This window comes from Lepidochelys olivacea (genome assembly GCF_965140295.1).
Source record: "Lepidochelys olivacea isolate rLepOli2 genome assembly, chromosome: 7".
Taxonomy (NCBI): Eukaryota; Metazoa; Chordata; order Testudines; family Cheloniidae; genus Lepidochelys; species Lepidochelys olivacea.
The window spans coordinates 52,534,133-52,558,769 of record NC_140417.1 but is presented as its reverse complement, the minus strand read 5'-3'; the positions used below and the strand labels follow the sequence as shown (position 1 = coordinate 52,558,769).

The 24,637-nt window shown below is 45.3% G+C and overlaps 1 protein-coding gene across 4 annotated transcripts in view; it reads left to right on the top strand.

The window, feature by feature from the left end:
• LOC311523927 (zinc finger protein 2-like) overlaps positions 1–23,314 on the top strand; it is a 48,046-nt gene extending 24,732 nt beyond the window's left edge. For 2 of the 4 annotated variants that reach the window (XM_084634477.1, XM_084634478.1), the window contains exon 4: positions 7,782–13,408. In XM_084634477.1, the coding sequence (XP_084490603.1) occupies positions 7,782–8,485 (704 nt within the window). In that variant the 3' untranslated portion in view covers positions 8,486–13,408. Of the gene's footprint in view, positions 1–7,781; positions 13,409–19,908 lie in introns of those variants that run through there. The other 2 variants (XR_014712454.1, XM_084634479.1) reach the window with 2 other exon arrangements.
• Positions 23,315–24,637: the final 1,323 nt, after the last annotated feature.

The window sequence follows — 24,637 nt, the reverse complement described above, 5'->3', positions numbered from 1 at the left end:
AAAGCATTTTGAAGCAGAAGTGTACAGATGTTGGAATTCCAGAATTCTACCAGTTTCTTTCACAAGAAAGATTTTCCATGTTATTCTCTGCTTCCGCAAGGGTAATGGCAATGTTTGGAAGTACATATATATATGAACAGTTTTGTTTCCTCTTCCATGAAGATTAAGGTCAAGGCTCACTGATGAACATTTGAAAGCAACACTGAGATTGGTTTCATCTTAGGATATCAAACTGAATATTGATGCTCTGGTTGATGCAAAACGCTGCCAACTAAGTGGCCAAAAATGAAATGATTGTCAAAATTGGCACTGACTTTTAGCATTACAGTTTTTAAAAAGTTAATACATTAACTTTTAATAGCATACTATATTACTCTTCATTTTTGACTATACTTTTGTATCATTGTATGAAAAGGTTTCAGTGATGCGGCCCTCGGGCCAATGTACGAGTCCTCATGTGGCCCTCATGGTGATTTGAGTTTGAGATCCCTGTATTACCTTATACATGTTGCTTTGATCAAAACATCTCTATTACGTACTGTCATCCTGACCTTATCTTTCAGGAGGGGTCAGTGTGTTCCTGTTATCCTTGGGGAATGTTTTTGTACCATCCTCGATATTGGGATGTTCTGGTGCCACTTGATATCAGGATGGGTTTTCATGAGTACTCTGTGCTTAGCACTTCTTAGGAATGTGTATTTCTGCAATATCAGCCCTGTTCTTGCCAGATTCTGTGAGCAGGTCCTGCCTTATACCAGGCCTCTGATACAAGGGCTTATGTCTCAGGCTCTCTTCCTACTACAACCCATACATGCGCCCACACAATTGTATTAATGATCAGTGAGTTCTGAGTTTGAGTGCTTGCTCATGTCCATTCAGCTTAGGTGCGTGTCCTCCCCACATGCACTGGTGCCAGAAGTTTTCCCCTCAGCAGTATCCATAGGGGACCAGCGCTGGCACCCCCTGGAGTGGCGCGCACATGCCGCAGTATATATGGCACCGCTAGCTCCCCCCACCCTCAGTTCCTTCTTGCTGCCAGTGACAGTGCTGGAACTGTTGCTGCTTTAGCTACTGCTGTTGCTGCTTGTTCATACAAACTAGTTAATTCGTGTATTCTAGTGTATATAGTTTTCTGTTAGTGTTTGTAAATCCCTTAGCTATAGTTAGGGACTTCGTAGGTCCCGAACGGGACTTTGCCTCGGGACGGGGCATGCCCCAGGCTTTAAGCCCTGTGATTGCTGCAAGAGGCCCATGCCCATTAGTGATCCACACAGCAGTTGTCTGAGTTGCTTGGGCAAAGGGCACATTAGTGAAAAGTGCAAAATGTGCAAGGCCTTCAAGCCAAGGACTAAGAAGGAGCGCAGTATTCATTTAAGAGTGCTCCTTATGGAGTCAGCCCTCAGCCGAGTCGGAGCGTTGCTCTGGTGCTGGGCACCGAGCACCATGATCTCAGTATGCAGGTCCCCACAGGGACCGTCCACTGGTTGGCACCGGTCCCCATCTGTGGCTCTGACCAAGAAGCCCAAGAAGACAGTGCTAGGTAGGTCTCCAACCTCCCACAAGGGGAAGGATAAGACTGGGTGTGAGCAAGATCCCATGCCTGGCAACTCTTCGCCCCCATCGGGATCTCAGGCACAAGCTCTGGTGGAGCGGTGGAGTCCAGCTTGCTCCCTGCCAGCTACCCTGGATAGCGACAGAGGCTTCCGTCAGGTCCAGGTACCGTCCATGCAAGAAGCCCTGTAGGCAGCAAAGGAGATCACGTCCCTCCTGGTGCTGCCCACACTGGATCCTGCTGTTCCCCAGTCACAGGGTAAACTCGCGTTCAGACTGCTTCAGTCCCCACCTCAGCCGCACCATTCCCTCTTGTGGGGGATGTCCCGCCAGTGCTCGCCCTCCCGTAGCCGCCACACCTCTGACCGCAAAAGGCAGACGCGGTGCAGCCACATTTGGTCCCCAGACCTTGTGCATGAGCAGAGAGGCGCAAGAGGCAGCTCGCTGGCTATCTCTTCTCTCCTTTCCTCCCCCCACCCCCACCCCGGCAGGAGTACTGGTCCCAGCACCCGGTATCTCCGAGGCCACGGTTCCGCTCCAGGGACCCGTTGAGAGATCGACATTACCATTCCTCGGACCATCATTGATTCCCTAGAAGGTCATCACTGTGTGCGGGCACTTCCCGGCACCAGGCCCATTGTGACTCCAGGTCCCACTCCTCATCCTGGTAAGATTAGTCAAGTGCAAGACATAGATCACTGGCTCCAAGCTGGTGCAGATGCATCAAGCACCACCAGTCCCTAAGACCCTGCTCCAAATCAAACTCTAGGAGGAATGACTGGCACCAGTCAGGACAGAGCCACCGTTCCACTCTGTCCTGGGAGCAACCGCTCAGGATCCAGCCCTGGTTCAGAGCGAGGTTCCCTGACGGCAGGACAAGCTCCAGGACAAGCTACGCTGTTGGCACTGAAATCGGCCCCATGGCCTCAGGCACAGTGGCCGGCGCCGTGGTACCCATGGAACCTTTGGGAGTTCACCCAGCCCTTCAAGGCCACCCGGTCAGTGTCTGGAACCTCAGAGAGACCAGCTGTCCTGTCTTCCACCTGTGCACAAAGACTCGCACGCAAGGACCCCGTAGGTCCAAGAGGGAGTAAGCCGCTGGGCCACCAATGGTTATGGAGAACCCTACAGCACCAGCATCTTCCTTTTTATTGCCAGACAAGGCTATAACGGAGCCCCCTCCCCCAGTTCCTCTAGATGACGTTAAAGCGCACCAGGAACTACTGAAGAGGGTCACTGCCAACCTGGATCTTCAGGTAGAGGAGCCTTCAGACTCTCTTTGATGTGCTCTGCTCCACAGCACTGGGCAGGGTGACTTTGCCCCTTCATGAAGAGGTCTCTAAAATCACTGATGCCCTGTGGTAAACTTTCTCCTCCCTGCCACCCATCTCCAATGGGGTGGAGCACAAGTACTTTGTGCCATCCAAAGGCCACAAGTACCTGTACACCCACCCTACTCCTAACTCCCTAGTGATTAGAAGCAGCTAACCACAGGGAGCCACAGGGTGAACCCGGGTCTACCCCTAAGAACAAAGACTCCCAATAGACTAGACTTGTTTGGGTGTAAGGTTTATTTGTTCTATAGTCTCCAGTTGAGGGTGGCCAACCATCAAGCCCTCCTGAGATGCTGTGACTTTAACATGTGGCAAGCCATGGCCAAGTTCGAGGGCTCTCTTCCTGAGGCTTCTAGGAAGGAGTTCAGAGCAATTATGGAGGAGGGCATAATTGTGGCCAGGGCGACACTCCAGGTGGCATTGGATGTGGCGGACACTGCTGTCCAAACCACAGCCATCGCCATGCACCAGGCATCTTGGCTGCTCCTTTCTGGTTTGTCCATGGAGGCTCAGCAGTCAATGCAGGACCTTCCCTTTGATGGGCAAGCCCTGTTTGCAGAACAGATGGACAATAAGCTCCATGGCCTAAAGGACTCCCGTACAACACTTAAAATGCTGGGCCTGTATGTTCCCAGCCCTGCCCACAAGCAGTTCAAGCCACAGCAGCCTCTGGGCCAGGGGAGCCACCCTTGCCAGGAGCCTCCCCATAAGAAATCCAGAGGCTACCAGTGGCGTACTAGCCAACAGCCTTCACAGGCTTCTCAATCAATCTTGACCCACAATAAGCAGGCGGGCAAGCGCTCGTTTTGAGAGTATGCCCAAAGGCAACATACGGGACTGTTCCCAGAATCCTCCCTCCCCTATTTTAACCAACCGGCTTTCTCCTTTGCTCCCTGCATGGGCATCTATAACATCAGACCAATGGGTCCTCAATACGGTGGTGTGGGGTTACACTCTTCAGTTGTTTTCTACCCCTCCTTCCCACCCCACCTCCCCGTCCCTCTTCAGGTACCCTTCTCACGAGGGGTTACTGCAGCTAGGTGCAGTGGAGGTCGTTCCTCCGGAGTACAAGTACAAGGGGTTCTAGTCACATTACTTTTTAATCCCAAAGGCCAAGGGCAGTCTGCGGCATATCCTGGACCTGCGAGACTTGAACCGCTTCCTAATGAAGCTGAGGTTCCATATGGTCTCCCTGGCATCCGTCATCCCCTCCCTGGATCCAGGAGACTGGTATGCTGCCCTCGATCTGAAAAGTGCATACTTCCACATCGCCATTTTCGAGGGACACAGACACTTCCTCTGGTTTATGGTAGGTCCCAACCGCTATCAGTTCGTGGTACTCCCATTTGGGAGGTATTTACCCAAGTGCATGTCGGTAGTGGCAGCTTACCTCAGATGTTGGGGTGTCCAGCTCTACCCTTCCATCGATGACTGGCTGGTCCAAGGCAGCTCCAGGTCCAAAGGCATGTCACGATGCTATTAGCCACTTGTCATCGCCTCGGCCTGTTGTAGATTTTTTTTTTTGTCATTTACCATTAGTTCTGGTACAGAGGATAAAGTTCATCGGAGCAGTCCTCAACTCATCCTCTGCCATAGTGTTCCTGCCATTGGAGAGATTCAGGGCATTGCTGGACCTCATCATGGAAGTCTCTGCATTTCCCCTGACTACAGCCAGGGTTTGCCTGCACCTCCTAGGTCACGTGGCAGCATGCACATATGTGGTGTGCCACGCCAAGCTCCGGATGTGACCCCTGCAGCAGTGGCTGGTGATGGTCTTCTCCTAGTCCAGGGACCACCTGGAAAAGGTCGTTACCATCCCTGCGACGATACTTACCTCACTGTGATGGTGGACTGATCCCAGGTAAGTCCTAGAAGAAGTTCCCTTTGTCAGCACTCCTCATTAGCTGAGTTGATTTCAGATGCCTCGGATGGGGGGGTGCACCTCTGCACCCTCCAGACCCAAAGTATGTGGTCCCCAGAGGAGTCGACGCTACACATCAATGTCAAAAAGCTCAGAGCGGTGCGTGGTCTTCCTACCTCACTTGTCGGGCAGAGTGATTAGTCTTGACGGACGACACAGCCTTGATGTTCTACATCAACAGGCAAGGCGGTGTGCGATCCTTGGCCCTCTGCCAAGAGGCACTCCATCTCTGGGACTTCTGCATTGACCACGGAATCCATCTAGAAGCGTGTCACCTTCTGGGGGCCAGGAACACGCTAGCAGATCACCTAAGCAGGGACTTCTCCTCTCACCACAAGTGGTTGCTCCACCCGGAGGTAGCTGGCACGATCTTCCAGAGGTGGGGAACTCCCCAAGTGTATTCGTTTGCCACCAGGCAGAACAGGAGGTTTCACAAGTTTTGCTCCAGACAGGGTCTGGGCAAGGGCTTCCTCTCCGATGCCTTCCTCCTGGCATGGGCAGGAAGCCTGATGTACGCATTCCCTCCAATTCCACTCATCAAAGTCCTAGCAAAAATCAAGAGAGACAAGGCTCAGGTTATCATGCTTGCCCCAGTGTGGCCTTGCCAGCACCGGTTTGGGACGTTATCAAGTTTCCCAGCAATCCGTCCCCGGCCCCAGAAGGTCCTCCTCAAGAGTAGAAAGCCTTCGACTAGGCAGACCTACCTGGCAAAGTGGACCAGGTTCTCCCGCTGGGCGGCTGAACGGGGCATCTCCCCTTTGCATTCTTCGGTGCAGTTGATCTTAGACTACCTGCTTCATTTGAGAAACCAGAGACTGGTGCACTCCTCTATCAAGGTGTACGTGGCGGCCTTTTCCACCTTTTATCCACCAATCCAGTGGCAGATGGTGTACTTCCATGACGTGACAGTCAGGTTCCTTAGAGGCCCCGAGAGACTTTTTCCTCAAGTTTGGTCCCCGGCCCCTCAGTGGGATCTCAACTTGGTTCTGTCCTCGCTCACAGGTCTGCCCTTTGAGCCTTTGGCTTCGTGCTTCCTGTCTCACCTGCCATGGAAGGTAGCTTTCCTGGTGGCAGTGACATCGGTGAGGCAAGTCTCCGAGCCCTGACCTCAACCGCCATACACGGTCTTCGATGAGGACAAGGTTCAGCTCCAGCCCCACCTGGCCTTCCTTCCCAAGGTGGTGTCTACTTTCCACATGGGCCAGGATATCTTCCTTCCAGTTTTCTGCCCTAAGCTCCATGAGACTAGTGAAGAGCGGTGCCTTCATGCTCTGGACGTAAGAAGGGCCCTGGATTTCTACCTAGATCGGACAAAGCCTTTCCATAAATTGACTCAGCTTTTAATCTCTGCAGCTGATTGGATGAAGGGCCTCCTGGTGTTCACGCAGAGGATTTCTAACTGGATCACCTCTTGCATTCGGACCTGCTACGAGTTAGCGGGAGTCCCTCCACTGCCGATCGTCAGAGAGCAGGCATCTTCAGCAGCCTTCCTGGCACACTTCCCGATCTAGGACATCTGTGGAGCCATGACGTGGTCCTCCAGGCACATGTTCACGGCCCACTACGCTATCACTCAGCAGGTCAGGGATGACACTGGGTTTGGCAGAGCTGTGTTGCAATCTACACATCTGTGAACTCCTACCCACCTCTGAAGGGTACTGCTGGGAGTCACCTAAGTTGAATGGTCGTGAGCAAGCACTCAAAGAAGACGGATACCTTTCTGTAACTGGTGTTCTTCGAGATGTGTTGCTCATGTCCATTCCACAACCTGCTGGAAACTCCAACAGTGGAGAAGGAGGGCAAGAAGGAACTGAGGATGGGGGAAGCCAGCAGCGCCGGAGCCAGTCCCCTATGGATACCACTGAGGAAAAAACTTCCAGCACCGGTGCATGTGGTGAGCACACACACCTAAGTTGAATGGACATGAGCAACACATCTTGAAGAACACCAGTTACAGAAAAAGGTAACTGTCTTTCTTTCAGGGATACATTACATGACCCCCATTGGGTAAATATCACACCAACAGTGTGCCAGATGGCACTGTGATGTTTTTAAGGTCACAGCTCTCCCTAGGCGAAGCTCAGAACCAGCACTCTAGCCTCATCCTCCTTGACCTGTCATCTGCATTTGACACCACTGACCAGGCTCCTCTTTTTGAAACCTTGTCTTCCCTTGTTGTCACCTGGTTCCCTTCCTACCTCTCTAATCACCCTTCAGCATGCTCTAGGAGGATCCTCCTCACCCCCACTCATATGCATTCAGAATGGTGCTAGAGAAGAAATGTCCATAAAGCTACCTCATTATCTTCAAACATGAATTGTGAGGAAAGATTGAAAGAACTGGACATGTTTAGTTTTGAGAAAAGAAGACAGAGAGGATCTGATAACAGTCTTCAAAGATGTTAAGGGCTGTTACAAAGAGGATGGTGGTCAATTGTTCTCTGTGCCCACTGAAGGTAGAACAATAGGACAGTTTACTATGCAGCAAGGGAGATTTAGGGGAAAAAATTCCAATCTGGGAAGGAGGGAGGGAGAGGAAAAAAAAAGTCCCATGAATTTCCCTTGTTGTCTTTCCCTAGAGCAGTATTTCCCATTCCAAAGCTGGTCGATCGCCAAGCTGGAATGAAGGGGAAGAGCTATGGCCGATATACAGTGCTCAGAGGAAAGAGGAATTCTGAGAGGTGCCTGCACAGGGGAGGAATCAATAAAGCAATTCAGAATCTGCCTGTGTCTGAAGGGAATAGCTGGGATCTGGCAGTGGTTTCCTCCCCATCCTGACTGATGTCTGGCAGTGGCTCCTTTCCTGACCTCCCTTTCTCCTGAGTATTTGGATAGCAGTTCTGGTATCCTTCTCTCTCCCCTAGGGGGAGAAGTGTAGGGGAATGTAGTTCCTGATATTTTTCTGCCTTCACAGCACTTAGTTTGGTTTCCTGTCCCCTTTTCTATCCCTGTTTCTGACGTTTCTCTCTCCCCCAGCAGGTGACTGGATGGTGAATGAGAATCAGGAGCAGAATTCTCAACAGGCAGATGCTAAGCAAGTGGAACTGCACAAAGCATTATCACAAAGATCTAAAGGAACTGTGTCCAGGAGTCATGAGCAGGGAAAAGTTTGTAAGAGTCAGCACAGGCCAAAAAGGCAGCAGGGAAACCAGCCAGAGGAGAAACTGGGTAAATCTACAAATAGTCCAGGAACTCACAAACACCTCAAGGAAACCAGAGCCCAGCAAAGAATCTCCCCAGGAGAGAAAAACAACACGTGCACTGAATGTGGGAAAAGCTTCAGTAGCCCCTCAAAGCTTATTAGGCATGAGAGAATCCACACAGGAGAGAGACCCTATACCTGTTCTGAGTGTGGGAAAAGCTTCAATGATATGTCCCCCCTTATTAGACATGAGAGGGTCCATATAGGAGAGAGACCTTACGAATGCTGTGAGTGCAGGAAAAGCTTCACTCAGAGTTCAGCACTTATTAGACATCATAGAATCCACACAGGAGAAAGACCATATGAATGCTCAGAGTGTGGGAAAAACTTCAATGACAACTCACACCTTCTCAGACATGAGAGAATTCACTCAGGAAAAAGAGCCTATAAATGTTCGGTGTGTGGAAAAACCTTCACTTACCGCTCAGGCCTTATTACACATCAAAGGAAACAGACCCTATGCATGCTGGGAGTGTAGGAAAATCTTCACTGACTCACCAGGGCTTATTTGTCTTCAGAGATTCCACACAGGAGAGAAACCCTATAAATGCTCAGGGTTTGGGAAGAGCTTTTATGTGTGCTCACACCATGTTGCGCATCTGAGGATCCACAAGAGTGATAAATACCATAAAAACTTGCCTAGGGCTGACAAAATATGTTTTCTTTAATACTTTGGCTAATTCCCACATAGTGAACTCTAAGGCTATTTGCACCATTTGCTTCACCATGGTCTGTCAGGTCCCCCAGATGAGTTACCTGCTTTTGCCCACATACAGTGGTTGAAGTTTTCAAACACGTTTCTGCACAAAGTAACCTGACCTCCACCATTTTTCTTAGTTTAAAGAAACCTGGAGTATCACTTTTATACTATTCCTCACACTGCAAAGTGATTGTTACAGTCACCGAGTTCCCCCTTTGGGGACAGATTGTTTCATTCCTAGTTGTTCTCATGTTACCCCCTGGGTTGTGCGGAGCAACACTCATTTTTTCTCATTTAAAATATATTTAAATATAACCAAGAGCAGGGACAGGCAAAAGAATATTGTTTCAGCTTCTGTTAGACTGGAAGGTGAAGGGTGAGTTGGAGGGATTCTCTCCTTCCCCAACACTCGAGTTATGTCAGCTTCTGTCTGAGCCATGCAATATTTAGAATGTGGAGAAGAATATCCTCCACCTACTAACGTGTCACATAATGCCGTATTCTCAACTCTGTGATTCAGAATTGTGCTTTGAAATCAGACTCAATAGTGCTACAGATGAATGTGTCACAGTCCTGGAAGGGAAATTTGAATGGATCCCAAACAGAATGTGATCATAGAACGTTAGAGTTGGAAGAGACCTAAGGAGGTCATCTAGTCCAATCCCCTGCTCAAAGCAGGACAACACCAACTAAATCATCCCAGCCACGGCTTTGTCAAGCTGGGGCTAAAAACCTCTAAGGATGGAGATTCCACCACCTCCGTAGGTAACCCATTCCAGTGCTTCACTACCCTCCCAGTGAAATAGTGTTTCCTAATATCCAACCTAGAACTTCCCCACTGCAACTTGAGACCATTGCTTCTTGTTCTGTCATCTGCCACTACTGAGAACAGCGTAGCTCCATCTTCTTTGGAACTTCGCTTCAGGTAATTGAAGGTTGCTATCAAATCCCCCCTCACTTTTCTCTTCTGCAGACTAAATAACCCCAGTTCCCTCAGCCTCTCCTCATAAGTCATGTGCCTCAGCACCCCCCCCCCCCCGATCATTTTTGTTGCCCTCTGCTGGACTCTCTCCAATTTGTCCACATCCCTTCTGTAGTGGGGAGACCAAAACTGGACGCAGTACTCCAGGTGCAGCCTCATTAGTGCCAAATAGAAGGGAATAATCACTTCCTTCAATCTGCTGGCAATGCTCCTACTAATACAGCACAATATTCCATTGGCCTTCTTGACAACAAGGGCACACTGTTGACTCATATCCAGCTTCTGCCCAGTTATTATCAATTCTCCCTTGCACCCTTAGTAAGCTTGAAAATTATAAAGGTTTGTGGCAGGTCCACGATTGTAAGGTTTTATATCCCTTCGTGGTATTTGATAATTAGCTAAATGAATTTATGGTCTGATCCAGGAGTCATCTCCGCCTGGATTTTTGCTGGCCTTTGTTTTTTGATTACTGTTGGAGTGGTTTGTTGTCTTCTTAAACAGTATTTTTATTCCCGGGCCCGTGAATATCCTCATAGGCGACTTGACAATTCGGTTCTTCCATTAGTAGAACTAACTTCAGGAGCTCAAGCTCCTGCCATTGATACTATGCTGCTATATTCAGAGATAAAGGAAGAAGGGGGCAAGTGTCAGGACTCTAATTGGGCCCTGGGTGATCGCTACTTCCCGCCACCCAACACAGATGTAATGAGGTTGAGTAGCGTCCGTATAAGATAAACAAGAACTACTAGTTATTCCTCAGAAAAGGTTTTTAATTATTTTCTACTATAAAGATAACACAGGAAAAATAAGAAAAGCAAAAACAAAGACCAGCATTGAATAAGAATTAATATAAATGGCAGGTTATTATGAAGATAAGCGCAAGTACATGTAATATTGTGGACCATTTGGGAGTTACTGAACAGTGACTCTACATATGCTGGTCCTGGCAGGTTATAATAGAAGCCCTGAAGACAAGCATAAGTAAAGCTATTATTCAGCAATTATATATTCCTGGTGGCAGGATATACCGAAGACAAGCACAACTACACGTACAAGGAGCTAGTGGACGACAGCCTTACATGCATCCGCTCGGGCTATTCGAAAGACAAGCACAAATACATGCAAAGCTATTATCCACCAACCACTTACAATTGTTTTTATACTACAGTATTGATACAACTAAGATCAAATCAGCTTGAGCAACCAGACTTTTTTACTCCATAATCTTACCCTGCATTTGTCCCAAAAATACTTTACCCTTTAGTCAGCCATTTTCCGCACTGGCCAGGTACAGACAGTTGAGAAGTGCATGTCCCTTCGGTTCAGGGGGTGTGGGTCAGGTTTCTCTTATGACCAGCAACACACTTGTTTCTGTGCCTTCGTAGTTTTTATTTGGTCTGACGGCCGTGTTTTAAAACAGACCAACCAATTAGGATGGGCCACATTGTTAGTGTGGTTGCCCTAATTGTATATAGCCAATTGTTAGTTAGTTGTATAATTTAGGCCTATTTATCTTTTGTAGCCAATTGAGTCTTTAATGTGGGTTTGGTACGTACATAGGAGTTAGCATAAAATGTTATCTGGTTGCAGCGCGTCCTGACCCCGAGCTTAAGCTTAATTTTGCAAGCCTTGCTTTTTGAAACATACGGAAGTTTGAGGCCTAACATTGGCAATACTTTTACTTGACAATACTTTTTGTACAATTTAATCACAGTATAGATGTCAGTAGATCATTACCAGTATTACGATATAATGTTATCAAGCAAACAATTAAGAGCAGGAGACTATAGTCCCAAACTAATTTATATCACAGGGTATTGCTGGGAGCTACCCCCCCCCACCCCCCAGGACCCGAAAGGGATCAAATTCAGAGGTACATAGGTTCCCCTGATCCAGTACCCTTATTGCGTGTTAGGGAGCTATTTGCCCACAAGCTCAGGGCTTTGTATGACACAAAAATTGCCCAATTCCATCAAAGAGATACAGTAATGTTTTTTCAGTAAAGATGGCTAAACCCCAGGAAGGAGATGTAATGTTGGTCCAGGCAGGCCCTACCAGGGAATGCCTGTATATGGGTAGGACTGGTATGAATATGGTGAACACCCCGATTGGGCATTTAGTGGAACAAATCGCTTTCCAATATAATGAAAATTATGGAAATATACAAATGAATATTCAGATTGATTATAATTTTGAACTTAAAGAAATGCCTCCAGAGATTGTAGCAGTGGAGGGCCGAACTTCCAATAGGGGGTTTAATTGCTTGCATAATACAGGAATCTTGGCTCACCGAGCGGTGGTCACCTTTAATTCCTGGGAAATTCGTTCTACCGCTTCTGTTAATTTTAACGAACAAGGTAAAATTCCTGTTGATAGTCCCTCCCACATGTTATTGGAAGGATTAGGGAAGGTCTGCAAAGTAAAAGCCACTGTCCCTGAAAATTTTCAATGCATGGACCAGCTTCTCCAGCCTTTGGTCTTAAAAGAATTGCTTTGGGACAGAGATAAAATCAATAAGAAGAGAATTTGTCAGTCTGTGTTGGAATGCTTGGCGTGTTTAAGTTCTACTATAATTAAACAGCAAAAAACCATCCACTTGCTGCTTCAGCCTCATTGTGCCCCTTCCTCCCCTCCTGTCAGAATGGAGGAAGAAAGTCCACCACCTCCCTATAATTTGCAGGAGGCAGTTCCTTCTGTTCCAGCAGTGCCTCTATACGCTGTAGTTACCATCAAATCCAAAAGTGATGGTGATCAGACCACTGTGGTCACTGAATATAGATCCTACACCACTGCTGAGCTCTGGCATTTGTGAGCCAGGGTGTCTAGGAAAGACGGTGAACCTATTTGGAAGTGGGTGATGCGATTATATAAGGAACATAGTGATGATTTTCTTAATGGTCTGGATGGACCCCTGGTGTTGAGTTATCAGTCAACCGGGGGACTAACTGGAGGGGACTGGAGAACAAAAATAGTTGGCAGATTAACCCTGGTTCCCATCATGGCATTGGCAATGGCTGTAACTAATACCCAGGGAAGGAGAACTAAGCCAGGCCCTGATGACATCCAGAACTGGGAGTCACTGTATGCATACATTTTTTTAATACGATTCTCAGCGTAAGAGATAATGATAATGGCACCGCCAGATGGTGAGATGACACCATGGTAGAAACACAAGCCAGAGTAGTAAGTCCAGCTACTGTTTCAACGTGTAGCGAGCTATGTTTCAGACGATATTGGTTGGAATCTGTTGTTTTAGGGTTGGGTGGACTGACCTTAGAAGCTCTGTCCTCCCGACAAATTCAGTGGGACCAAGGAAATGTAATTGATAACCCAAAACTGTTAAAATCAAATCCCTCTATGAACCCTAAACAGGAGCACTCTGGGGTTGCACGTGCAGCCTTCACCTTTTTACGAAATCAGAATACACTTCCAGAGGCCTGGCTCTCTGATCCTGAGTTAGTAAAATTGGCTGAACACCATGAATTTGTTGCACGGGGTAAAAATAAAAATGATTAAGGAAACGGCGGCTCGAGCAGGGAGATGAGCAAAGTCATTTTAATAAATCTTAGCAAAAGTCTCCCTCTTTTGAAATTAGTTACCAATGGAAAGCAGGAAAATTGGTTACTTGATACGGATGCTGAAAAATCTGTTTACTTTGTCAAAACAGTTGATAAAAGGGATCTTTCCGAAGTTTGGTTAAAAGGAATCAGGGGAACTAAAAAGGGATTTGCCTCAGTTTTTTCAATAGAATGTGTTAGTTCTATAATCTTCTATAATTCCTATGGAATGTAACTCCTTTCATATTTTTGGAAATGATAATATTGGGAAAATTCCTCGTGCTAAATCTTTTTTGACTACCTTTGCTAGGACAGACTCCTTTCATAGTCCAGTTGAAACCAAATGTGCAGGTGGGACCTCAAAAGCAGTATCCATTGTCTTGTGAGCAAATCACGTTGGGTAACGAATTAGTTAACCAAGCATTAACTAATGGATGGATTGAGGAGAATCTCACCATATGCATCACCTGTTTGGATTGTAGCAAAAAAGGGCAAAGGGCAATTGGTAATAGATTACTGATGAATTAATGCTGCTGTCCAAACAGAAAAAGGGATTATTGCTAATCCAACTGAAATTCAATATAACCTTCTTGCCAAATTAAAGAACAACCCCTGGAAAGCAGTTATTGACGTTAAAGATATGTTTTTTCAAATTCCAATTCTAGATCCTCGAGGGTTGACTGCTTTCATGTGGAATAAGAAAAAGTATAAATTCTGAGTCACCCCCCAGGGATTTTGTAATTCCCCCTCATGGGCTACTCAAATGATGGCACAATCAATGGCCTCCTTCGATTATGATAATTGGGTTAGGTATTTGGATGATATTTTGATTTTTGATTCCACCCAAGAGAGTTGCAGTATTATCTTAAACGCCTTAATGCAACACCTTACAAACCAGGGTTGGGAAATCAAAAAGGAAAAGTGAAAAGAACCCACCCTTAGGCAAACATTTTTGGGATGGATATGGGTTGCCATAGATATTACCTTGAATTCAGATGTGATAGAAGCGATAAACAAACTCACTTCTATCCATTCCTTAAAGGATTTCCAAAGGGCTGCTGGATTAGCGGTCCAAACTAGTTTTTTGTCTTCCTCCTGGAATGCCTTTTTCAAACAGGCCTACCTTCTGAGTAGGGGAAAAAATCCTGATTGGCCACTTATACAGACAATATGGCAAAAATGGAAAACCCACTTCCTTAAGGAACCCTCTCTTACCTACCCCGATTCCTCTAAAAGGGTGGATGTGTATGTAAATACTGGTTATGAACATTGGTGGGTGGAATTCAAACAAGAGAATCACTCTTCCTTTACCAGTGGCATTTTTCATTCTTATCAGTCCTCCACGGATAAAACGTTAACTATTCTTAATCAGATGTATCCCATTCTTCAGAGGATTGCAGGAAACCTGTTCATTTGGTCTGTGTTTTCATATAATCCATTTTCGGTTGGTTCGGAGTTTCGGTGGATGCATCAGGACATGCCTGAAGCAGTTATAAAAATGGCATTGGCCCTAAAGACCCAGTTTCATCCACTGCATGTAAGATGGATTCAAAATAATCACTGGTTCTTACAAAAACAATGGTGTATTCTAGAACATAACACGGAAAAAGTGTGGTTATGGATTGATGGCGCACCACAGCATGAAGGGGCAGTTGGGTATAATTGCCTAAAATGTGCCTCCAATGGGACTTATAGACTACGGACAAATCCTTCGGCTCAATTAGCCGAGGTCGAGGCACTGACCTTCTCCTTAACTCGTGTCCCACTAAATCATGGAGAGGAAAATTGGTACATTGGTGTGGACAGTTCCTACCTTTATAAGGGAAGATTAGGAGTCCAAAGCTCTGATCTCACCAATCCTGAAAGGGCCCATAATATACATTGGGTTTCTATAGTAAAATTCTTAAAAAATCATTGGGAGCTTGGAAAAATTTCTGCTGTCATAAAAATTGCTAGTCATAAATCCTGGACTCCTCCCGCTCATGCTGTCATTGTTGAGGCCCTCCAATTCTGACATATAGCAAAAAGGCCGGAACCATCTCGTGAAGCCATTCGCTATGCAAAGGCTGTTCATGAGAATCATAGAATCATAGAATATCAGGGTTGGAAGGGACCCCAGAAGGTCATCTAGTCCAACCCCCTGCTCAAAAGCAGGACCAATCCCCAATTAAATCATCCCAGCCAGGGCTTTGTCAAGCCTGACCTTAAAAACTTCTAAGGAAGGAGATTCCACCACCTCCCTAGATAACGCATTCCAGTGTTTCACCACCCTCCTAGTGAAAAAGTTTTTCCTAATATCCAACCTAAACCTCCCCCACTGCAACTTGAGACCATTACTCCTTGTCCTGTCCTCTTCTACCACTGAGAATAGTCTAGAACCATCCTCTCTGGAACCACCTCTCAGGTAGTTGAAAGCAGCTATCAAATCCCCCCTCATTCTTCTCTTCTGCAGACTAAACAATCCCAGTTCCCTCAGCCTCTCTTCATAAGTCATGTGTTCCAGACCCCTAATCATTTTTGTTGCCCTTCGCTGGACTCTCTCCAATTTATCCACATCCTTCTTGTAGTGTGGGGCCCAAAACTGGACACAGTACTCCAGATGAGGCCTCACCAATGTCGAATAGAGGGGAACGATCACGTCTCTCAATCTGCTCTCTATGCCCTTACTTATACATCCCAAAATGCCATTGGCCTTCTTGGCAACAAGGGCACACTGCTGACTCATATCCAGCTTCTCGTCCACTGTCACCCCTAGGTCCTTTTCCGCAGAACTGCTGCCTAGCCATTCGGTCCCTAGTCTGTAGCTGTGCCAGGGTCATTGCAATAAATCTGATCTTTATTTTATGTGATTTAGGGTTTTCAGAGATTCGCAAAATCATTGCAACTGTTACTGGTAACTGTAAGTTTTGCCTCAGCCATCGAAAATATTTTAATGTTTATATGTGAGGCGCTTACAGAAAAGAAAAGTGGCAGGTAAATTACCATTGGCAGATGGACCTAATGTGCTTGCTTGCAGGATCAAAAAGAAACCCCGTGGGCTTGGTTGTTGTAGATTTAGGATCCCGGAAGTCCGCTGTGTTCCCATTAAGTTTCTATCAGGCGTCCAATAATATTAAGTGTTGTGAGGAGTTAATGACAGTCTGGGGTCCTCCTGGTATCATTTTTACTGACGGAGGTCCTCCTTGGAATAGCTGAGAATGGGAGTGTTGGTGTTCAGGCCAGTTGATAGCTCCCATTTTACACCTGCCTTACCACCCACAAAGCAATGGGGTGGTGGAAAAAAAATCCGAGATCTTAAACCTAGATTAAAAAATGAGCAGGGTGATTGGAAAGGGTGGAAAAATAAATTATCCGGGGAATAAATTCTGAAAAATGGCAATATAGTTATCAACGGAAGCCACTCCTTGAGGCTGACCCTTGGAAGCCTTTGTACCAAAAAGATCAGTTGGTCTGGCTTGTATTGCCTCAGATTCATGAACCCTTAGAGGAAAAATAACAGAGATACTATCCTATCCATTTATGTACCTAATTTCTACTGCTAGCGGTAATATCCATGCTAATCAAGCTTGGATAACCCCTCTGGCCACTGAACCCGTACAGTGAGCTGCATTGTGTTCCTTGTTACAGGAATGTGGCTCTTCTTCATTTGGGTGTCTTCAGTATTGAAATCAGAGGCAGCTGATTTGTGCTTAGGAAATGGTACCTATTTCACCCCCGTGAACTCATCCTTTCCTGAGTGCACATTCAATGGGAATGTTTGCAATGCCAGCGATCCTTGGTGCCCGGTAAAGGCTGTCAACTTAACTGTTATTGAAAAACCTTCGCTGGGAAACCGCTCCATCATTACCTATATTTATTTTCTTCAGCCACCTTTTGGATGTATACTCCCTATTAATGATACGCTCTGGTTCTTTGGTTGTGTGTATTATAACTCTTCATGTTTCACGTACAGTGAAGGGCCTGTGTATGCTTGTCAAACGGAAGTAAAATGGGATGTGGGTGTTTTGGAGAAACTGTTGGGGACCAAACTATTAAAAATATATTATCCCATTGGACCTCAAAGCAATAATTGGACATTTGAACAAAATCTCCAGTATGTTACATCTGTTACAACTTACACCCTATGCAACAGAAGTTCTGTTTGAGATCGACGCAGTCTCCAAGCAGTAGTCCAGCAGCAAAACCAAATAAATCGCCACTTACTGATCTTGTTTTGTCAATTGCTGTTAGTAAGTCAGACCGCTGTAAAAATGCTTCTGCTTGGGAAGAAGGTTATAGGAAAGCGCCTTTATTTGGTGCCATTTGTGGCCCTGTGAGTGTTAGAAAACATTGTACCGCTCAAGCAAAGTGTATGATGTGCAAGTGATGGCTCCATCTTAAAAAATCCTTAATCAATAACACATATTCTGAGGAAGCAATGACAGGAAGCCGGTGTGTAGGCATTCCTCAAAAATTCACTGAAACATCATTCTTATTGTTATCAACTATATGCTCCATATCGTATTTCGGCCAACTAAAAGTATAGCTTGCGTCAATTGGTCTTATTATCATTTCCAATTAGGCACTATCATCAATTCTACATGGGTTCATGGTGCACATGACACAGTGAAGCTCCAGGTGCACCTGCCTACACCCCTATGGGTGTCCAAATTAGAGGAGATTGTCCAAAAATTCTCTGAAATTGACTTAGCAATAATTCAGCTAGGCAATGTTATTTCCGCGATTTTTAATGTCTCACAGGAACGTTACCAGGAGCTAACCCTGGTGATTCCTCCCTCTACTCAATCTGAGGATGCGATAATAATCCCATGGTTAGAAGGAATAGGAAGATTTGTCTTCACGATCAGTCAAGATATTAAAGAAACAGCTCACCAGGTGATTGGAATCCCTGAAAGATTGTTACATATTGTGGAGCAGTAGGGCCCACACATTCTTCTGGGATTGTTAGTCTGTTTTACCATAATTATTGCTGGGGCTTTAATATTTGCCTGCATTCGCTATTTGCCCCTGTTATAAAGCGATATACTCAAATAAATGTTGTTTTTCCTAAGTCAGAAGTTTAGGCCTCGGGGGGATGTGATTAATATGAACAAAAGTATTGTACAAAGGTATTGTCAGTGTTAGGCCTCAAACTTCCAGAAGCTTCAGAAAGCAAGCTTTGCAGAATTAAACTAAACCTTGTGGTCAGGATGCGCTGCAACCAGATAACACTTTAGGCTGACTCATATGAATTGAGATAATCTATGTGCTCGTGCATGGATTATCAACACACATTGACCACATTTAAGATAATTGGCTACATGGAGATAAGCTATGCACCTGCGCATAGCTTATAATATTAAAGCAACCACACTAAGAATTTGGCCCACTCTGATTGATTGGTCTGTTTTAAAACATGGCTGACAGATAAGATAACGAAGGCACAGGACTAAGTGTGTGTGTTTTGATCATAAGGGGACCCCTCTTTGATCAGGAAACCAGACGCACACCCCCTGAACCGAAGGGATGTGCGCTTCTCGACTAACTATACATGGCCAGTGCGGGAAACAGCCAACTGAAGGATAATGTATTTTTGGACAAATGCAGGGTAAGATTATGTTGCTCAAGCTGAATTGATCTCAAGTTTGTATCGATACTATAGCGTTAAGAATAGTAGTAGGTAGTTGATGAATAATTTTACATGTACTTGTACTTGACTTCAGTATAACTTGCCAGTTATATTAATCCTTATTCAGTGCTGGTCTTTAATCTATCTTTTCTTATTTTGTCTGTGTTGCCTTTACAGCTGGAGGTCATTAAAATCCTTTTTTGAGGAATAATTAGTAGTTTTATTTTCTCTTATACCGGCACTACTCAACCTCATTACTTCTGTGTTGGGTGGTGGGAAGTAGTGATCACCCAGGGCACAATTAGGGCCCTGATGCATGTCCCCTTCTTCCTTCATCTCCGCACCCCAACATTTAAAGACTGAGACAAACAACTGGGATAAACAACTTACATACCATCTTACAAGTTTCATTACATTGTTTTGTTACCTCCCCTTGTTTCTGATATCTTGTACAAAACATCCCCATTCGTTATTTTGTCAAACCATCTTATCTTGTATTTGAATGGCCTGTATCTGTACTAGCTGGAATATATTTACATAAATATCAAGTATGTTATGCTGCCAAGGCCAGGCTTCCTCTGGTTCACAGCCTTTGGTTGAGGCCTCAGATCTTGCACCAGGCCCAGTGCTCTGGGCGCGCTCGCTCTACTACCCCATGTACTGGCGAGGCCACTTCTGGACTTTTTCCTGCTTGGTTGGAATTGTTTGCAGATGGGAAGGTTGGCTGCTTTTCCCCCTTTATGATTATGTTAATACTTTTGCAAATTACACAACTTAATAATAATGAGATAGTGCTCAGTGAAGGAGGTATCAGAGGAGAAGACAATGGAAGAATCACGTAACCTGCTCTGGAATTTTACTTTGTATGAAACTGGAAGTGTCTTACACCTCTCTGAGATGTTTTTCCCCCTCTTTCCTGAAGGCCATTTGGTCACATAACTAGGTAGTAGTTGTATTTGAGAGATTGTAGCTCAGATTTATTGGGAATTTTGAGACAAATAAAATTAGTCATTTCTAAAATATCCATTTCTTATTTTGTTTTTCTTTCTCCCAGTCCTTCCTTGATGGCATGGAGAAAGGTGAAGTGCAGTTCAGTAAAGAGAATACTCCAATCTATTGGACCTGCTACCCAGGACTCATTCATATTTTTTAATCTCCAATCTGAAATGATGAACAACAGCAGACTCCAATAGTACAACTAACTGAAGTAACTGCATATGTTGACAGTGTTGTTCAATTGTTTAGGTCAATATTGTCTCAGATCCTCCAGGGACTGACTGAATTACACAATAAGTGACGTGAAACTAGGCAAAATGCCTGTCTTTGGTTCCCAAAACAGTTATGATTCAGGTCTCACAGCAGGTTACCCATGAAGATAATCTCCTAACTAATCTTGTTATTTGGGAAAGGATATCCCTAACTATGCAGATGTAAATAGAAATGGTGTGTTTGCTGAACTCATTCTTTGTATGTGCTGCAAATGTGGATAAAATGACGTCTTTGTTGAAGCAGAAAAATAACTATTTTGATAGAGAAATCACACCTCTGGTAGTTTACAGAGATTCTGATCCAGGCCTGTACCTAGTTCCTAATTTTTGACATGTGGCATCACACTAAAGAAAGAAATTAGGTATATGGCTGGGGAATCCATTCTTCACTAGCACTGCTGAAATTGTGGGTGGTTTGGTAAGGAATTCTAGTAGAGAAGTGTAAATTTATCCTGTCCTAGGCCAAGAACTTGACAAGAACCTAGGGAGAAATATCAGCCGCCTAGTTGTTTGTTTTCACCCCAGAGGAGGAAGCTGTGGTTTAGTGTGGCACCGGTAAAACTGTTTACAATGTTACTGTGTAGTTGAGTGCCACTGATTACAGCCCCAAAGGATGCCATGGTGAGATTCGGAACAATTGTCCTTTATCATTTGGATCCAATGTTTCATGAGGCAAAGTGAGAAAGAGTTGATGCCTTCAGAAGACCTTCCTTCCCCATGGATCCCAATCTGGCTGCCTTGCTGGATAAGAAACACTTCCATGCCATGCAAGTGGTGGTAGCCAATGAGGGAATGAATGTGTCAGACTGCAGGATATGTGAATTTTGACTCCTGATTCTATGTGTTGGTTTCTTAGGCTATGTCTACACTACAGAGTTTTGTTGTCAAAAGTTATGCCACTTTAAGTAAAGCACTTTAATTAAAGCACTGTTGAGTGTCCACACTACGCTCCTTGTTTTGCTGAAGCGCATCTACACTAGCAGCTCTTGCATCAACACAGAGCAGTGCACTGTGGGTAGTTATCCTACTGTGCAACTGGCCACAGGGTGCTTTGGGATGGGTTTGCAGTGCCTCATGGGGCAGGTACAGTGTCACATGATGCAGGTTTCTCAATCCCATCATTTCATGGGCATCCTTCTTGCCAGCTGCTTTTCAACTGAAGTGGGGGGTGGGGCAGAGGGAGGAATGTGTAACAGGGAGTGTGTGGTGGGAAGAGAGACAGAGTGTGTGTTGTGGAAGTGTGGGGAGAGTATGTATGTGAGAGACGGAGTGTGTGTTGGGGGAGAGTGTGTCGGCATGCTGTCTCTTTAAATTTAGATAGCAGCTTGAGCAACCAATCCTGAGGCAGGGGGAGGGAGACTGCACAGCAGTCTCTCTACACACACCTCACAGCAGCAGCCTGCTCTGCCTGTCTGCCAGGGAGAGCAACATTCCACATTAATGGTTCTGATTCCCTCCTGAGTTCTCCCACAGCCTCCCCAGTTACTGGGAGCGGCATCCTCAGCATCTCTGTGAGCTCTCCAGGCTCAGGAATGTCAAAGCTTCCCTGAGCTTTGAAAGGGGAGGGGCGAGTGCCTGGAGGGCAGCTGAGTTCAAAACAGTGAGCAGAGTGGTCACAATGAGCATTGTGGGATACTGAGGGAGACCAGTTATGTCAACATAACTAGGGCCCTACCAAATTCACAGCTGTGAAAAACGCGTCTCCCCTGTGAAATCTGGTCTCCCCCATGAAATCTGGTCTTTTGTGTGCTTTTACCCTATACTATACAGATTTCAGGGTGGAGACCAGCATTTCTCAAACTGGGGGTCCTGACCCAAAAGGGAGTTGCAGGAAGGTCACAGGATTATATTGGGGGCGGGGGGTTGCTGTATTGCCACCCTTACTTTTGTGCTGTTTTCAGAGCTGGGCAGCTGGAGAGTGGCGGCGGTTGGCCAGGTGCCCAGCTCTGAAGGCAGTACCCTGCCAGCAGCAGCGCAGAAGTAAGGGTGGCAATACCATACCATGCCATTCCTCCTTCTGCTTTGCTGCCTTCAGAACTGGGTGGCTGGAGAGTGGTGACTGCTACAGGCAGAGGGCAGAAGTAAGGGTGGCAATACCACACCATGCCATCACCATCATTACTTCTGCGCTGCTGCTGGCAGCTTTCTGCCTTCAGAGCTGAGATCGTGGACAGCAGCCACTGCTCTCCAGCTGCCCAGCTCTGGGAGCAGCACTGCCACCAGAAGCAGTGCAGAAGTAAGGATAGCAGTACTGCAACTGCCCCTACAGTATCCTTTCGACCTCCCCTCAACTCCTTTTTGGATCAGAACGCCTACAATTACAACACCATGAAATTTCAGGTTTCAATAACTGAAATCATGACATTTACGATTTTAAAAATCTTATGACCATGAAATTGACCAAAATGGACCATGAATTTGATAGGGCCCTAGACATAATGAATGGCAGCGTCTACACTAATGCTTTGTTGCTTTAACTTTGCTGCAGAAAGCTCTATACCTCTAATTGAGGTGGTTTTATTTTGTCGGCAAAACAGCAGAGTTTTGCCTCCAAAAGTAGCTTTGTGGTGTACGCCTCCCTGTTTTGTCGGCACAGGCAGCTTTTGCCAACAAAACTGCGTAGTGTAAACAAGGGTTTAGTTTTGCTTTTGTGTCTTATGTATTTGAATCACTTCTCCATCGCCTCTGCTTTGAAAGATTACAAAGTGTGAAAATAGACTAGAGGTGCTGTCATAAATAAAGTGAAGAGTAACCACCTTTCTGTATACAGTGCTATAAAATCCCTCCTGGACCGAGGCAACATCCTGTTACCTGTAAAGGGTTAAGAAGCTCAGCTAACCTGGATGACACCTGACCCAAAGGACCAATAAGGGAACAAGATACTTTAAAACCTGGGGCTGGGGGGAGGCTTTTGTTTCTGCTCTTTGTTTTACGTGGTTTTTCTCTCTTGGGACTGAAAGAGGCCAGACAGAAATCCATCTTCTCCAACCCATCCTAATCCAAGTCTCCAATATTGCAACCAGTATAGGTAAGCCAGGCAAGGTGGATTAGTTTATCTTTTGTTTTATGTGAATTTTCCCTGTGTTAAGAGGGAGGTTTATTCCTGTTTTCTGTAACTTTAAGGTTTTGCCCAGAGGGGGATCCTGTGTTGTTTGAATCTGAATACCCTGTAAAGTTTATTCCATCCTGATTTTACAGAGGTGATTCTTTTACCTTTCTTTAATTAAAATTCTTCTTTTAAGAACCTGATTGATTTTTCATTGTTCTTAAGATCCAAGGGAATGGGTCTGTGTTCACCTGTACAAATTGGTGAGGATTATCATCAAGCCTTCCCCAGGAAAGGGGGTGTAGGGCTTGGGGGGATATTTTGGGGGAAGACGTCTCCAAGTGATCTCTTTCCCTGTTCTTTGTTTAAAACGCTTGGTGGTGGCAGCATACTGTTCAAGGCCAAGGCAAAGTTTGTACCTTGGGGAAGTTTTTAACCTGAGCTGGTAAGAATAAGCTTAGGGGGTCTTTCATGCAGGTCCCCACGTCTGTACCCTAGAGATCAGAGTGGGGAAGGAACCCTGACAGGTGCTTTTCCTCATGATGCAAACCTTCCCACAAGATGTGAGATCCCTTCTACCAACACTTATGACAGAAAACCCAGAGATAAATGAATTCTGAGAAGGGGAAATCCACTAAATTGGTGTAAACCACAACTTTGCAGAAGAGTTCAGTAGATGGAAATGGGTGTTAAATGGGATTAAAAGAACACTAACAAATGATAAGATTAAGTAATTTTTCTTATTTCTTAAAATGTAGAGAATAACTATGTGATAACTTGAATAGTGGAAAACTGAAACTTACGTTGTTTTTCTTTTTTACAAATTAATATAGAAAATGGTGGCAAATCCTGAAAAGCTTATTTTATGTAATTTACAGTCTAAGGAGCTCTGAAGTGAAACCTCAATCCAAAGGTTGAGGTGGGAGAATATGTGAGAGAAATAACATTTATGAGACTACAGAACCAGTATAGGTTTTAATTATTTCTATTTCATATGGAATTTGTTTTGATAAGCTCTAACTTAAATTTCTGTTACGAGGAAAACTACTTCATTTTGGCTAATAACCATTGATGGACCTGTCCTCCGGGAACTTATCTAATTCTCTTTTGAACCCAGTTATATTTTTGACTTTCACAAAATCCCCTGGCAACAAGTTCCACAGGTTGACTGTGCATTGTGTGAAGAAGTACTTCCCTTTGTTTTAAACCTTCTGCCTATTAATTTAATTGGGCGAGCCCTGCTTCATGTGTTATGAGAAGGAGTAAATAACACTTCCTTATTCAAAAAAAGAACAGGACTACTTGTGGCACCTTAGCGACTAGCACATTTATTTAAGCATAAGCTTTTGTGGGCTACAGCCCACTTCGTCGGATCCATGCAGTGGAAAATACAGTAGGAAGATTTTATATACGCAGAGAACATGAAACAATGGGTTTTACCATGCACACTATAACAAGAGTGATCAGTT